Source organism: Rattus rattus, chromosome 1 (assembly GCF_011064425.1).
Source record: "Rattus rattus isolate New Zealand chromosome 1, Rrattus_CSIRO_v1, whole genome shotgun sequence".
Classification (NCBI taxonomy): domain Eukaryota; kingdom Metazoa; phylum Chordata; class Mammalia; order Rodentia; family Muridae; genus Rattus; species Rattus rattus.
Genome location: NC_046154.1, coordinates 31,772,881 through 31,789,964, shown reverse-complemented (window position 1 = coordinate 31,789,964; position 17,084 = coordinate 31,772,881). Strand labels below are relative to the sequence as shown.

The window sequence follows — 17,084 nt, the reverse complement described above, 5'->3', positions numbered from 1 at the left end:
CCTTTCAAACACTTAGTCACCTAATTACTAAGGGGATGAAGGGGAAGGTCCTGAACATTTAACATTTATGGCCTGCAAGAAGGGCCACATGCGAGTGTCAGGTGCCAGCACTTTTTCCTACTAAACACTCAGCAGCCTGTCCTTCTCTCCTGGGCTGCAGCTCTGAAAGCCAGCTCACTTCCTTCACCCTTCTGGTGCTGCCTGCCACCACTTGCTGGGTCTCTTGAGGTTTCTTATCCCTCAGAACTGGTCTGGTGAAGAAATTCATCCCCTAGCTCCACCCTCCTCAGAGCACATACCACTCTCTCAATCTTACTTTGTTCCCCTAAACATTAGAGATGAACAGAAGGTGACAAAAGAAGCAGACAGAGGATTGGAGGTGCAATGACGTTTAAGGGCTGGTGTGCTCTTACAGTCTGACTCAGACGGTTAGCAAGAGAAAAGCCTGTGTCACTCTTCTAACAGAAGATACAGACTTAGCATATCTTCTCTAGGGCAGCCCCTCATGCCCAGCTCCAGCCTACTCCTCATTCTGAGATTTCTATTTGCTTTTCACCAGCATATTCTGCATCTTCCAGCTTCCTGGACCATGGACAGCCTACACGGCATTTCCAGCCCCTATCATCTCGTCACCCCCTCCCACCAGGTTGGGTAAGGTTGGTTGTATCCAGATGTAGGGAGAAAAACATGGTGGCCAGCAACCTTCTAAACAGTGTTTGCTCTACTAAGTTGTGTCTTAGAGTGAGAAGGATGTGGTTATATGGAGCAGAGGCCAATGTCTATTGAGAATAGACTCAAAAGAAGAACAAGAAATGAATCTTGGCTGGGATGTGGCTCAGTTGATATAGTGCTTCCCTACCATGTATGAAGCCCTGGGTTTGATCCCCAGTACCACATAAGTCAAGTGTAGAGTTACATTCCTAGAATCCCAGCACTTAGGAGGTGGAAATAGGAGGATTCAAAGCTGAAGGCCATTCTCTATCACATAATGAGTTCAAGGCCAGTCTACGTAAGATCTTAACAAGAAAGGGGCAGGGAGTAGGGAAAGAAGAGAGGATGGAAAAGGAAAGTGTATCATCATACCCCAACCCTACTGTTTTTCAATGTTGCAGATCAAATGTAGGGCAGGGAGCTTGCTAAACAAGATGCTCTCCCGCTGAGTTATATGCCTGCATGCACACCTGAATCTCTGTGGCTTAGACCAGTGACAACGCACACCTCAGACTGTGGAATCACCTAGCTTATCCGCCAAGCCTAGGACTTGAAATCATCCCTTGTTCAACATTAAGTGTTTATACTCTTATACTAAAGGCACATGCTTTTAATCCCAGCACTTGGGAGGCAGAGGCATGTGGATCTCTGTGAGCTCAAGGCCAGCCTGGTCTATGGGGTGACTTCCAGGACAGCCAGGGTTGCAGAGAGAAACACTGTCTGGAAAAAACACAAGTGTTCATACCATATACTGGTGTCTTCCCAGGCAAAATCACCACTATTAGCTGCAGGCCCACATATGTCATTTTCAGATGTTTAAACATGGGCTCCACACTGTCTGCACCTTGAGCATACTTGCAGAAACATGGTTGACCCTGGATGGGCATCCCTGCATCCTTGGAGATTTTACGAAGTTGGTCGGTGAAGCTCCTATTAAAATAAAAAACAGCAGTACACAGCGATTTTTCACACGTAAACAAACACAAAAGTCTTTATGCAGTCGCCAAAAATAGATTGGCAGTTGTACCACTGCAGTTAAAACAGAACAATCAGTATTAGTAAGCTAACAGATAAGCAGTCTGAATTTTTATTACTATTTTTTGGGGTACTGGAAATTAAACCCAGAGCCTTAAGTATGCTAAGCAAGCATTCTACCACTGAGCTATACCGTCAAACCCCGTTTTTAATTTCTGAAAAAATTATGGTTCAGCTGAACTTTAGGACTAGAATAGCATTTATATTTAAAATATTTTTTAAAAAAAATAATCAAATCAGCAATTTAGAGCTTAAAAAAAAAAAGTCCCAGTTTCAGGTAACGCATACTTTGATAAGACTGGTAACGCTGAATAGGTGAGCTTGTGTTCAACTCAGAATATGTAAACATGCTTTCATATTCAAGTATGTTTATAATTAGAAACAAACTTTTTTTCATTTTGAAGTTTAAATTTTGGATTTAAGAAATTACTTGAATCTACGCACAAGCCAGGTTCTCACAATTTAGCCTTAGCTGGCCTGAAATTTGTTATGTAGACCAGGTTGGCCTTGAACTTGGAGTCCCATCTGCCTCTGCCTCCCTAGTGCTGGGATTAAAGGTGTGAACCATCAGACTTAGTATAAAGTAATTGACACTGACTATTGGCCAATGTCTTGTAGGGTTCCTTTGTTTTACCCCAGTTCTGTTTCTTGGTTTTCTTTACCCTTCTCGTGGACTTCCTTACACAGGAGAAGTATCTGTATGAGGTGACACAACTGAGGCAGTTTTCCTGCAGCAAAACAAGCTCACCTAGCGAGTTATAACTGCCAAGACTGAGCTGGTTTTCATGTTTACTAGGAAAGGTGCAATGGCTATGGACACCTTCTCCTAAGCGCTGGAGAGTGTTCCAAATAGCACTGTTCCTGCTCTGTCTGCCTCACAGCTTCTGATGAATTACTTCACGAGTTTCTACTTGAAATATGCAGAAGCTGAGTCAGACTCCCAAAGAGTTCTTAGTTTACGATATAGCGCAGGGTCTTTTCTGTGGAGCCAGATGGCATCACTGTGGGCATCAGGGGGTCAGTGCTGGTGTACCCAGCACAGACACGGAAAGATGATATTTCGTATCTAGAAGGGGTATTACTGAGCTGAAAACAGGATACTCACTTTAGCAAATCTTCCCTACATTGTTTCTGAGGCGCAAAACAAGCCACTGCCCATACTTTAATTTCAATGCCAGCATAAAACTGCTTTCCTCGCATGTCCCAGACACCCTGGTTGGGTGTGGCTACTGTTTTATTCTTTAAAAACAAAAAACAAAAAAGAAACAAAAGAAAGAGAAAAGATATTACAATCTAAGACCATTTTTATGTTGAAGGGGGAACAAACAAAACTTTATGTGGTACAGTGAGAAGTCAGAAGCAGTAGTGAGCACGACTACAGGCAAATTCAAAGGTGCAGCTTTTTTGATTGGTACGGAAGCAGCTTACCCGGCCTCCATACTGCAGCATTGGCGCCGGAAGCACCCTGCCCATGAGTTCTGTCATCTCATTGTGCACAATGATCCCAAATTCCTTCAGGTATGGGTCAGGTCCACCCACCACGCTGTTGCTCTTCACCTAAGGGACAGAAAAGCCTGCATACATAAGAGCAAACAGGAACTGTGTCCCCTCCAGAGCTGTTTATTCTGTTTGGGGGGGGCTTTTTGTTTTGTTTTGTTTTGCGCTCACAGCTGGCTAATCTTGAAGACTATGCCTTACTGACCAGTCTACTGATTTCCTCCTGTCTGTCAGGAGCAGATCTCGCTGTGGCTTTGATCATGGTGGATGTCTGGTTGTCTGTGAGCTTCTTTATACATCTCTGTCCTGCTACTATATTACAGACCTGCGAAGAAACAAAGAGAAGCTAGGTTTTGTAGAAATGGGCTTCTATACATGAAGTCCTTGTCTAGTTCTAGGAAAAAAATAGTTATATAATAAATTTATGTGCACAAGATACTTCAAAAGGACTAAACTCTGCCACAAGTTTATAATACTTTGTTTTTTTTTAAAGACAGGTTTTCTCGGTGTAGCCCTAGCTATCCTGGAATTCACTTTATAGACCAGGCTAGACTCTAACTCACAGAGATCCTGCTGTCTCTGCCTCCCGAGTGCTGGGATTAAAGGCATGCAGCAAGACCCACTCAGTCTGAACACAAGAAAAATTAATTCAAGAGATTAGCAAAAGAAAATGTCATTCGGCTTACCTCAAGTGGCAGGTATGTATGCTTTTGCTCTTGTCCCACTTGAAGGCAGGGAAGATGGGAGTATTTCAGCTGCAGACTATATTTTTGCTTAAAATACTGAGCTACTGTACATTCCATAGCTTGACCATTTTCTAGCTGCAAAGGGAAGCTAAAGGAAAGAATGTCTATTTAAAACTTTTACTTCTTTAACAAGTAAACAAAACCTACTAAATTTTCTACGTTGATTAGTCACTTAAGAAACAAAGGCCAGGGGGTTGGGGATTTAGCTCAGTGGTAGAGCGCTTGCCTAGCAAGCACAAGGCCCTGGGTTCGGCCCCCAGCTCCAAAAAAAAAAAAAAAAAAAAAAAAAAAAAAAAAAAGAAACAAAGGCCAGGGGCTGAGGATGTGGCTCAGTGGGGAGAAAGCTTGTTTAACGTGTGCAGAGCCCTGTGTTTGGTCCCCAGCACTCCATAGGCCACTGAAATAAACAGTGGTACATGCCTGTAGGTCCAGCCCTTAGGAGATGTAGGCAGAGAATCAGGAGTTCAATGTCATCCTCACTTACTTAAGTTTTAGGCCATCCTGGACTACATAAGACTCTCAAAAAGGGGTTTGGGGAGGCAGCAAGATAGCTCATTAGGTGAAGGTGCTTGCTACCGAGGCTGACAACCTGAGTTCAATCCCTGGAACCCATGCAATGGAAGGACAGAGCCAACTCCCATGAGCTGTTCCATATGTATGTGTGTGTGGGGGGGGGGTACATACAAACAAATAAACAGTGACTGTGCAGAATGCATAAAGCCTTTTGTTCAATCCCTAGCACCACCACCAAAAAAAAAAAAAAGGCTGAGTACTTTCAGTGAAGTCATTTTAGTATTGTACCAGAAAATTTTCACTGAAATTTCAATTTTTGTTGAAGCTAAAAAAAATTTTAATTCAAAATTTATTTTTTTCCCACACAAAAGAAGATCTAGGTCTGGGGGGCTCATACCTGAAACCCTAGTATTCCAGAGAATGAGGCAGGAGAACCTCTTCATGTTTGAGGCTAGACTGGATGTATTTCTGCCCACCATGTGCACGCCAATTGCCTCAGAGGTTAGTAGAGGGCCACTGATCCCTTGGAACTTGAGTTATGGACAGCTGTGAGCTGCCATGTGGGTGCTAGGAAATGTCCCCAGATTTTCTGCAAGAATAACAAGTTCTTCTAATCATGGGGCCCTCTTTACCCTGCTGGCTACTGAGATATATACTTGGAGTCATCCACATAATTTTATTTGCTCAAGATAAACTTTTTCTAAATGAATGACTATAGTTATTGAGGCCACATTTTTTAGATCTCCAAGATTTGAGATTTCTAGCCAGGGCAAATTATGTAGTATGGAGGCAACAAGACTAAATACACAGTTTAGGGAGATAGATTAGGAGGTATGAAAAAAAAACCCTCACTTTGCAAGCCCTATATCCTGAGTTCAATCCCTGGATCATACACTAGAAAGAATACCAACTCCTAAAAGTTATCCTCTTTCCTCTACATGGATGCTATGGCATATGGATGCCCGTGTGAACACACACACACACACACACACACACACACACACACACGCACACACACACGGGGGGGAGAATACCACTGACACAAAGTATACTGACAAGAAAAGAAATTCTGCATAAGCAAAATAGTATATAATTAATATATATTTAACACTACTCATTTAGGAGAGCCAAGAGCCAATCTTTTTCTCTTGTCAGACAAAAGGTTAGTGATCCTGATGACAAGAATGAATCTACCATATGTAATAAGTGTACGTGCACTTCCACACATATTCTCACTTAGGCATAGTACTCAATGTACCACAAGTTGTGTGATTAGAAAAGCAAGATTGAGTAAGAGGAAAAGAATGCACTGCTGAGGCAAATGGATGGAACTGGAAAGTATCATCCTGAGTGAGATAACCCAATCACAGAAAAACACACATGGTATGCACTCATTGATAAGTGGATATTAGCCCAAATGCTTGAATTACCCTAGATGCACAGGACACATGAAACTCAAGAAGGATGACCAAAATGCAAATGCTTCAGTCCTTCTTTAAAAGGGGAACAAGAATACCCTTGGGAAGGAATAGGGAGGCAAAGTTTAGAACAGAAGGAACACCCGTTCAGAGCCTGCCCCACATGTGGCCTATACATATACAGCCACCAAACTAGATAAGATGGATGAAGCAAAGAAGTGCAGGCCGACAGAAACCTGAGAGACACAGCCAAAATACAGCAAATACATAGGTGAATGCCATCATTAAACCACTGAACTGAGAACGGGACCCCTGTTGAAGGAATCTTAGAAAGGACTGAAAGAGCTTGAAGGGGCTTAAGACCCCATATGAACAACAATGCCAACCAACCAGAGCTTCCAGGGACTAAGCCACTACCCAGAGACTATACATGGACTGACCCTGGGCTCCAACCTCATAGGTAGCAATGAATGGCCTAGTAAGAGCACCAGTGGAAGGGGAAGCCCTTGGTCCTGCCAAGACTGAACCCCCAGTGAACGTGATTGCTGGAGGGAGGGCGGTAATGGGGGGAGGATGGGGAGGGGAACACCCATAGAGAAGGGGGGGTTAGGGGGATGTTGGCCTGGAAACCGGGAAAGGGAATAAAAATCGAAATGTAGGGGGCTGGAGAGATGGCTTAGCGGTTAAGAGCACTGACTGCTCTTCCAGAGGTCCTGAGTTCAAATCCCAGCAACCACATGGTGGCTCACAACCATCTGTAATAAGATCTGGTGCCCTCTTCTGGTGTATCTGCAGACAGCTACAGTGTACTCATCTATAATAAATAAATAAATCTTTAAAAAAAAATCGAAATGTAAATAAGAAATACCCAAGTTAATAAAGATGAAGGAAAAAAAAAAGAATGCACTGCTGGAGACAGACACTAATAGCTGAGAGTAACATTGAGCTATAAAGGAAGGGAGAGACAACTACACAAATATGCAAACCAGTATTTGTTTTCCCATAATGGCCTGTAGGATGCCTAGACCCTTGTAGGGTCAGCCTGTACTCAGAATTACAGTATAGTAATTGATTATAGTATAGTAATTGATTACAATAACTATTGTATTCCTTTTTTAAAAGCTTTAACTGTGTTTGCATGTACATGTATTTGGTATGTGTGCATTTTTGTGTGTGCATGTGTGTGTGCATATGGAGGCCAGGGGTCAGCACGTAGCATCTTGTATCACTCTCCAATTGACTGTTTGAGGCAGTCTCTCCCTGAACGTGAAGTGCACCCGGTGGCTCAGCTGGTTGATGAGCGGCTCAGGGATCTTCTTGCCCCCACTGGCGCTAGAATGGCAGATGTTCAGCACCACGCCTACCCTTTATGTGGGTAATGGGGATCTGAACTCATGTGTTCATGCTATACAGTAGGCACGGTATGGATTGGCCATCTCTCCAGGCCCTGATTACGTTCTCAAACAGAAGTCGATCTATGTTTAGTATACTTGGTTTAAAAGGTGAACTAAATCACAAGTTCCTAAAATATTTTTTTTTTTTTGGTTCTTTTTTCCGGAGCTGGGGACCGAACCCAGGGCCTTGCGCTTCCTAGGTAAGCGCTCTACCTCTGAGCTAAATCCCCAGCCCCCCTAAAATATTTTTTAAAGCTTTGATAAGTGAAAGACTCTTGTGATGCTGAAAACCACACCACTGTGTACCATCTTCCCCAATGATGTTCAGTAGTGTCCTCTGTTATCAAGTTGATACCAAATTTTACTGTTAATTTTGGTTTCCTTTATTGACTTTTTCTTTCGTTTTGTGATTTTTCATTTTTTGAGACAGGGTCTCTTGACTCAGGCTAGACTCAAACTCACAACAATCCTCCTGCCTCAGTCTCTCAAGTACTGAGATTATAGGGCTAAACCATCATGTATGGCTCCCAAATTGTTTTACATGTGATCCACATACGTTTGATGACTGGCTGGTCGTCTTGTCACATTACAAACTCGATATTTTCGTTTCATCTGTCCACAGTGAGTCACCTCAACTTTAAGACCTGAAGAGTTAAAAGAAAAAAAAACCTAAAATATCAGTTTTAATTAAAATCATAGTTACAAAACTAGATTTGAATGCTGCCTTTAAAAAGTCAAGGAGTGGGTTGGGGATTTGGCTCAGTGGAAGAGCGCTTGCCTAGTAAGCGCAAGGCCCTGGGTTCGGTCCCCAGCTCCGAGAAAAAAAAAAAAAAAAAAAGTCAAGGAGTGGCAGGGCACGGTGGGACACATCTTTAATCCCAGCACTCAGAAGGCAGAGGAAGGCAGATCTGCATAAGTTAGAGGCCAGCCTGGTCTTTAGAGGGAGTTCTAAGATAGCCAAAGCTATAAAGTGAGACTCTGTCAAAAAAAAAAAAAAAAAAAAGTCAGAAGTACATTACTCTGGAAAGAATCCTCATGCAGATAATAGAGATTTCTCCGAATACACACAAAAGTCAATACTTAATACAGAATAAAAGTTGCAGCAATTTAATCATATTATGGCAAAAAGTCTCAGCTAAGTAAGCTAAATTAGGTCCCCGATGATCTAAGATGTTCAACCAATTTTTTTTTTTTTTTTTTTTGGAGACAGGATCTTCTACATGGCTCAGATTAGCCTCGATCTTGTGATCTTCTGGTCACAGTTTCACGATTGCTGAGACTGCAGGCATGCAATACCATGCCTGGCTACATAACTGACCTTACTAGTTCATTCAGTGAGTTTGTATGAGTATCAGTATGCTCTGGTGTGTATTTCCAAGTCTGAGTGTACACTGACTTTATGGCTAACACAGAGTCCCACTTGCTGGGACTATGTAGGCTAGGAAGGGAACCCAGGTCTGTGTGGCTCAAGGCCAGATGATCTTACTGTGTTACACTCATGCCACAATGACATTACCATGAATACCTACCCCTGATTTCTTTGGTAAACTTGACACGCTGGGAGTCTGTTAGAGGTTTCGTCTGCTCGTTGATGTTCTGGATGTCTAAAACCTCACACATGAACTCAATGATGGGCTGAGCCCGGTAGAAAGCAGTTGCAGATACTAACAAGCAGAGAAAGGATACTTAGCATCAAGGCAAAGTGAAGGGCCCAAACTAATCGACCAAAAACCAGAGTTAGCAGATGGAGTTCCAACCCACCATCAATGTTGAGCATCATATTCCACATGGCAGGTCTCACAGACTGATGAAAGCCAAACCAGACCTCTCTGCCCCCTCCCAGAGGGTGGTAATAACCTTCAGGAGGTGAGAAAAAAGACCGGCCTACTGGAGTGTACCTGAAGAGACAAAGGTTTGAATACTTCATGCAAAACATTTTGACATCAGTTTGTGAACTGAAATCAAGTTTGAATGGTGCCTTATGTTGGAACCTTTGTATGGTAAGAACATTCTGTCAAAAAGCCTGACATTTGTGGGGAGGGATCCAAAGTAAGGTACTGACCTCATAGAGGGGAGATGCCTTGTAATCACGTCAAGGGCTTGTACTGAGTCATCTGGGACTTCACTCAGGTGTCCAGCTAAAGCTTCTAAAAGCAGCTGAAGGCTCACAACTGACACCCATTGCACTGACACTTTGAACGTTTGGTCCTTGCCCTCACCTGGGAGGGTCACCTCCATATCAACCTAGTGGAAAATACATACAGGTTTACAATAGTTGTAGGAAAGACCCCAAAAATATTCCAGATGGCATATGCATGATGAATATTTATCTTAACAGTTTTTATAACTGCAGACCGTGGGAAACAATTTAATTTTCCATAAATAAAGAACTAATTTAATAGAAAGTATTATACAATAATTAAAGATAAGGGGCAGAGAAATGGCATAGTAGGTAAATGATATTACTACCCAACCCAATGACCTGAGTTTAGTCCTGAGCACCTCATGGTAGAAGGAAAGAACCAACTCACACAAGTTATCCTCTAACTTCCATATGTATGCCACAGCAGGCATGAACCCATCATACACACAAGCACACATGCATACATACAGACATACATACACACATATATACATACATATACACATACATACATACACATACATACATCACACATACATACATAATACATACAGACATAATACATACATACACACATACATACACACATACATACATAATACATACATACGCAAAAGTAAATAAGTAAAAATTTTAAAATAAATAAATAAGGAAGACAATATATTGCATATGAACTTTATTATTGTCCTAAGTGAAATAAATCTGACATGGAAAGACAAATATAAGAACTACTTAATGAGGTACTCAGAATGGACAAATTCACAGAAACAGAAGGTAGAATAGTGGGTTCCAGAGCAGGTGGCAGGAAGGTATGAGAACTATTGCTTAGTGGGTAGAGAATTTCTGTTTAAAATAACAGAAAAATTCTAGAGTAGATGGTGGTTGCAAGTACACTATGTGAATACTCTTCTGGTGTTTCTGAAGACAGCTACAGTGTGCTCACATAATCAAATAAATAAATAATTCTTTTTAAAAAGATGTGAGATCAAAATAAACATCAAGATAAATAAATAAATAAAACCAACCCAACAACAGAGTGGCTGCTCGTGCCTACAATCCCAGCAATCAGGAGGTTGATGCAGGAGGACCATGAATTTAAGGCCAAACTGAGACATATCTCCCCAAAAATTGTCTTGGATTAGAAAATATAGTTAAGGGGTATCAAATTGTATATGAATGGAAACAACACCTAGACATACTGTTTAGTGAAAAAAATCAACAAATACATACAACAAATAAGCATAAGCATACATGCAAAAAGATAACGTGAAATATCTAATGACAAGTAATGAACTAATGTGGGATGCTCCTTTAACAAGGAGAATAGAACTGGCATGTAGGAAAGTCAAGAAGTCATAGCTTTTGTGAATTGCCTAATAAGTTTAAAAGGAACATATATTCACATAGTACTCATAAATTTTGTAAAGATTTATTTATGTATGTGAGTACATGGTCACTGTCATCAGACACACCAGAAGAGGGCATTGGATCCCATTACAGATGGTTGTGAGCCACCATGTGGTTGCTGGGAATTGAATCTGGGTCCTTGGGAAGAACAATGATTCTTAACCACTTAGCCATCTCTCCAACGCTACATTTTTAAATTTAAAAGTACTTTTAAAATATTTTCTTTCTTATCTACTTTTGTGTATGAGTGCAGGTTCCGATGGAAGCCGGGAGAGATGGACTTCCTGGAGTTGAAGTTACGGGCAGCTATGCCGCCCAGCGTCAGCCCTGGGTGTCAACCTCAGTCCTGGGAGCCAACCTCAGTCCTGGGAGTCAACCTGGGTCCTGGGAGTCAACCTCGGTCCTGGGAGCCAACCTCAGTCCTGGGAGTCAACCTCAGTCCTGGGAGCCAACCTCGGTCCTTGGAAATGGCAGCAAGTGCTCTTAATGGCTGAGCCATCTCTTCAGTGCCTTCTGCAAATTTCACTACATAGTTATTTATCCATTCCTTTACGTGTATGTACATGTACATGTTTGTAGGTGAGTATGTGGTATGGCACACGTGTGGACGTCAGAGGATAACCTGTGGAAGTCAGTTCTCCTCCTACCACATGGGTTCCCAGGGACTGAATCCAAATTTTCTGGCTTGAATTACACTACACCCACCAAGTCACTTCAGCATCCCTACTTTTTCCTTTTTCTTTTTTTTTTTCCCCCCCGGAGCTGGGGACCGAACCCAGGGCCTTGCGCTTCCTAGGCAAGCACTCTACCACTGAGCTAAATCCCCAACCCCAGCATCCCTACTTTTAAAAGGCTTAAAATCCCCTGTAACTGCAGCTCCAGAAAATGCCATGCCCTCTTCTGATGTACAGGTGTACACATTCACGCACGTTCATTTGCATAAATGTAATTAAAACATATACTTTTAAAAAATAATTTTTACTCTTTGTTTTTGGTTTGTTTGCTTTTATTTAACTCGGGATCTTACCACCCTGGCTGGTCAGGAATTTCCTGGGTAGAGCACACAGGTTTGGAACTCGCAGAGATGAACCTGCCTCTGTCTCCTGAGGCTGGGATTAAAGATGCGCACCACCATGCTTTTACTACTAACATGACTTTCAGAGTGCACTGTGGTTTTGCTTTCGTAAGTGAAGCTGTGAAAAGCCTGTTGTTAGGCAGTACTTTGCTCACTGAGAATGTAAAAATATGGAATACATGCAAAGATGACGGAATCATTGTAACCCTGTGCTCCTCCAACCTGTAACTCCCAGCAGACGCTGATTGTGGACACTGTAACCGGTCACGTGTGCAGCCCTGAGTGAAGGCCCCATAGGAAGGAGAGGAAGAGCAGCAGTTAGAGGAGGAAGCTTGCCAAATGGCTCACTGAGAAAACGCGCTTGCCAACGAGTTTGATGCCCCAAATTCCATCTCTGGAAGCCACGTGGGGGACAGAGAACCAACTCACATGCACTGTGGCATGCGCATGCCTCCCAACAGAAAGTAACTGAAGGAATAAAAGACCTGGAGGGAGACCCAGAAGGAAAGTCTTCTGTCACCTGCAGTTGCCACTGAGTAACCCGGAGTCCCCGCTGCTGACACTTACCCTATCCCGTCCGATTGGCAGTGGATGTGCTGTGTACATGTTTCTTTTGCCATCATAGCCAGGCTGCCGATCTCCAAATATCTGCATCTTGAAGTGTCGCACCATAGTGTCTACTACCTCCCTTAACAGTAACAGAGACAGTGGCAGTTAGCGTTGAGAAATGATCAACAGAAAGTGGCACCATGCTTTCACCAAGCTCTGTGTGGTGCCATGAGTAAAAAGTCAAAGTCACAAAGACGACTAAAGTAATGAAAAAAAATTAACTTAAGGAAGGTAACAATACATGGGCACATGAGCACATAGAACACACCTGTAATCCCAACACTGGGACGGTGGAGGCAGGAAGATCAGGAGTTCAAAACCATCCTTGGCTAAATACTGAGTTTAAGACAAACTTGGGGGGTTGGGGATTTAGCTCAGTGGTAGAGCGCTTGCCTAGCAAGTGCAAGGCCCTGGGTTCAGTCCTCAGCTCCGGAAAAAGAAAAAAAAAAAAAAAGAAAGAAAGAAAAAGGAAAAAAAAGACAAACTTGGACTATGTGAGACCCAGTCTCAAAAAAAAAAAAAAAAAAAAGTGGACCAATGAGATGGCTCAGCAGAAAAAGCTAATCCCATCCCAGAAACCATAGATAGAAAAAGAAAATCAGTTCTCTCCAGTTGTCCTCTGACCTCCCCACATATGCCACAGCATACTTGTACCCACAGACACGGACACACGGACACACATACACACACACAAATAAATAAAAATGTAGGAAAGTAACTAGAGCTTTATAAGAATAGTATAATTAAGGCATCTAAGCTTTGCGTGCATGGATGTTTACCACTAAAGGATGTTTCTTATAAAATCAGAATCTTTATCAAGAACATTGGTCTTGGGTCTGAAAAAAATGACTCAGTGGTTAAGAGCACTGACTGCTCTTCCAGGGGCCCTGAGTCAAATCCCAGCGACCACATGGTGGCTCACAATCATCTGTAATGGGATCCGTTGCTCTCTTCTGTTGTGTCTGAAGACAGCGACAGTGTACTCATATACATTAAACAAATAATTCTTATAAAAAAAGAATATTAGAAGGTCTTTGAGAAAAGAATGGAACTCAGAAACTTGTAAATCAATATATCCAAGATGCACTGTATTCAAGTGAGTAGGTCAACCCCCTTTTCTAATGCCAATGATTTATTACTCTGTATACTACTTTGTTTTACTCTAAAAAGTTCCTAGGTAGTATAAATAAAGAATGCTATCAAATATTCTCACTCTGAAAAGATTACTGATTGAGTTTCTACAAGGCAGAAGTCTCCATGGCTGGCTCTGCTTTAGTCTTTAACAGACAGCAGTTTTCTCTATGCAGCTCCTAAAGTAAAGAAACGCAATGGCCCGGAAAAGGGAATACATAACACAAACCACCAACGATCTGAGTCCACAATGTTGTCAATGCTAAAGTCAGTGAAAACTTGGGTGCTTTGTGCTACCACCCAAACAGCACCCTGAAAGGATATGGTTAGAAGAGTCAGAGAGAAAGCGCTCACGTTCAGCTGACAGGCCAGCACCACCACACACGGGTGCACAGGAGTGAGCTGCTGGAGTCTGTCCTAGAGAATTCATAACACAATAGGTGTAGGGGGACAGGGAAAAGACCTTCTAGGCCTGGGGGAAGGGCAATGTCTGTGTCTTTGAGAAGTTCATATTCTAATAGTCAAAACTTGATAAATCAGCAAATAAAACATACAATGAAAAATAAAGCAGGGATGGGGCCAGAACTGTAGCTCAGTAGTAGAAAGCCTGTCACTATCCACAAAGCCCTGGGTTGATCTCCATAAACCAGCTGTCAGCCCACACGATAAAGAGTTCAAGGTCAGCCTAGGCTGCATGAGACCCTGTCTCAAAAAAGAAAAAAGGAATACAAACTGAGAAATTATCCTTTTCTAATGTTTACTAGCTCTTACTATGTTTTCTAATGAACACATAGCTCTTAAGTTAGTTTTTTTTAAAGTGACACTATATTATATTACATTTCTTTATTGCATTTCTTTTTTTTTTTTTTTTTTTTTTTTTTGTGGTTTGGGCCCGAACCCAGGGCCTTTCCCCGTTTTGGCAAGCCCCCTCCCCCTCGGCTAAATCCCCAACCCCTTTATTGCATTTCTATATTACCATTTTCCTTATGATTTTTTTATAAGTGTGACTTTCCGACTGATTTCACTTGTAAATTTGATGGCTGTGATATTTGAGTTAGGATACAATTCACAAACATGGAGCTTAATAAGGTTGGTAAGACAAGGGCTTGAGAGATAGTCAAGAACGCCTTTTGCTTTTGAAGAAGACTGGAGTTTGGGTCCCAGGATCCACACTGGGTATCTTACAGCTCCAGGGGATTCAGTGCCTTCTTTGCACGTGCATAAGCACACATACACACACACACACACACACACACACACACACACACACACACAAATAAATATTTAAAACACATGTCCTCGCTCAGAAGGGGAAAGCTGAAAGATTTGAATTAAAAAACATTGTAAATCAATGCTTGTCTGGGCTACATATCAAGACCCTGTCTCAAAAGATGATTGATCTCTACACCCGAGCTAAATTATTTCAGTGTAATTTTTAAAAAGGATAAAGCAGGGGTTGGGGATTTAGTTCAGTGGTAGAGCTTGCTGCTAGCCTGGGCCCGGGTCCTCAGCTCTGGGGGAAAAAGAGAAAGGAGAGAGAGAGAGAGAGAGAGAGAGAGAGAGAGAGAGAGAGAGAGAGAGAGAGAGAGAGAAGAAGAGAAAGCAAAAGCAAAACAAAACAAACAAACAAAAAACCTCCCTAAGCATTGCTAAATCGCTCAGCTGGCAGCAAAGGCATTGTCAGCAAAGCAAGAGTCTTGGTGTGGAGGCTGCTGGAGGATGGCCTCATGGATGCAGTGACAGGGAATGAGTGTGTGTGTCCTTTAACTACAGGGTATCTCCATGTTGGTGACCTGACCACACCCACAAAGCAGGTCACTTCATCAGACCCTCTTGAATAATGCTAGAAATAAGCAGGGCCTCTCCTGAGCTTTTCTTCAATGCTCTGACGCAACCCTTCCGTCATTATGTGCTCATGTACAAAGTAATAACATCTAAATCTCCAGATACCCCTACTTCCCACACACTAGCATCTCCACCTTCTGTCATAAACTTCTGGTACCTTTGGTTGATGATGACCAATGACATGTTCACTTTATCAAAGAGTACGTATTTATTAATAGATCAATGCTATATCCAGCAGAGTTCTGGAACAACCAAGGAGGATCACATCATACACTTACTAGAGAGACTTCAATAGACGACATGATACGTAATAAGTTATCTGAACTATATGCACTTAAAAGTCTACTCTGACTCTTACCTGTTGACTCTACGAGGCCGTTTTTCCGGTTTAATATCCACATCATAGTGATACACATCTATTTTAGGGATCTGAACCTGAAAATGATTGGCTAACAGTCGGATTGGTTTCCCAACAGTTCCAAGGCCAGGACGCCGGGGTGGCTGGAAGAGTCCAGCTGGAGGTCCTAAAGAGATTGAAAGACATATGTTGTGCTGTTTGGTAATGAGAATAATGACAGTTAGAACTATTGAGATCTTATTTATCACTGAACATGTTCTGATATAAAAAAAAAAATCTTGCCTCTCTGAGGCTGGAGAGATGGCTCAGAGGCTAAAAGCACTGGTTGCTTTTCCAGAGGACTCAGGCTTAGTTCCCAGCATCTATGACAGCTTAGGAACGTTTGTAATTCCAGTTCTAGGGGATCCAAGGCCTTCTTCAGACCTTCATGGGCACCAGGCATACATGGGGTACAATGCTGCCAACAAAACACTCACACACATAATTTTTAAATGAATATGACACTTGTAAAAAACTGGAGTTACAGACAGTTGTGAGTTGCCACGTAGGTACTGGGAATTGAACCCGTGTCCTCTGGAAGAAATCTCTCCAGTCCATTTTTTTTCTTGAGGTGTCGAATATATTAAACTTATCCAGATTTCTATGTAGTTAGCAATGTTGCTATTATTTTCAGTATAAGGAACATCAAAGTTAGACAGAGTATGATGATGAATTTATTTCATACACAAGTTTACAAAATTATATATATTTAAAAGTAACATGTAGCCGATGCTAGGGGAAGATAATTAAGAGCTCGAAGGCATAACTATCTCAAAAAATAGCAATAGGGGCTTGTGAAATGGCTCAGTAAATAAAGACTTTACTGCCAAGTTTGACAACCTCATTTTCATACCCAGGACCCACAGGCTCATAGAAGAAAACTGACTCTAACGCACGCGCACATACACACACTCACTGAATGCATTAAAATAATCAGGGGGCTAGAGAGATAGCTTAGCCCTTAAGAGCACTGACTGCTCTTCTAGAGAACTTGGATTTGATTCCCAGAACTCACATGACAGCTCACAACTATCTGTAACTCAAATGCGAGGTGATCTGACGCCTTTTCCTGACTGTGGGCACCAGTCATGCACGTTACACATAGACATACATGGAGGCAAAAGAGTCACCCAGATAAAATACAATTAATAAAATTTTTAAAA

General features: G+C 42.0%; 1 protein-coding gene across 2 annotated transcripts in view; it reads right to left on the bottom strand.

The window, feature by feature from the left end:
- LOC116896599 (protein argonaute-4) overlaps positions 1-16,065 on the bottom strand; it is a 34,603-nt gene extending 18,538 nt beyond the window's left edge. Inside the window, exons 1-11 of one of the 2 annotated variants that reach the window (XM_032897858.1) lie at positions 15,883-16,065; positions 12,507-12,627; positions 9,377-9,558; positions 9,076-9,212; positions 8,844-8,978; positions 7,871-7,958; positions 3,930-4,077; positions 3,449-3,568; positions 3,175-3,303; positions 2,852-2,985; positions 1,457-1,641 (exon numbers count right to left, since the gene is read on the bottom strand). In XM_032897858.1, coding sequence (XP_032753749.1) covers positions 1,457-1,641; positions 2,852-2,985; positions 3,175-3,303; positions 3,449-3,568; positions 3,930-4,077; positions 7,871-7,958; positions 8,844-8,978; positions 9,076-9,212; positions 9,377-9,558; positions 12,507-12,611 — 1,363 coding nt within the window. In that variant the 5' untranslated portion in view covers positions 12,612-12,627; positions 15,883-16,065. The remainder of the gene's footprint in view (positions 1-1,456; positions 1,642-2,851; positions 2,986-3,174; positions 3,304-3,448; positions 3,569-3,929; positions 4,078-7,870; positions 7,959-8,843; positions 8,979-9,075; positions 9,213-9,376; positions 9,559-12,506; positions 12,628-15,882) is intronic. The other variant, XM_032897851.1, reaches the window with a different exon arrangement.
- Between the last annotated feature and the right edge of the window lie 1,019 nt (positions 16,066-17,084).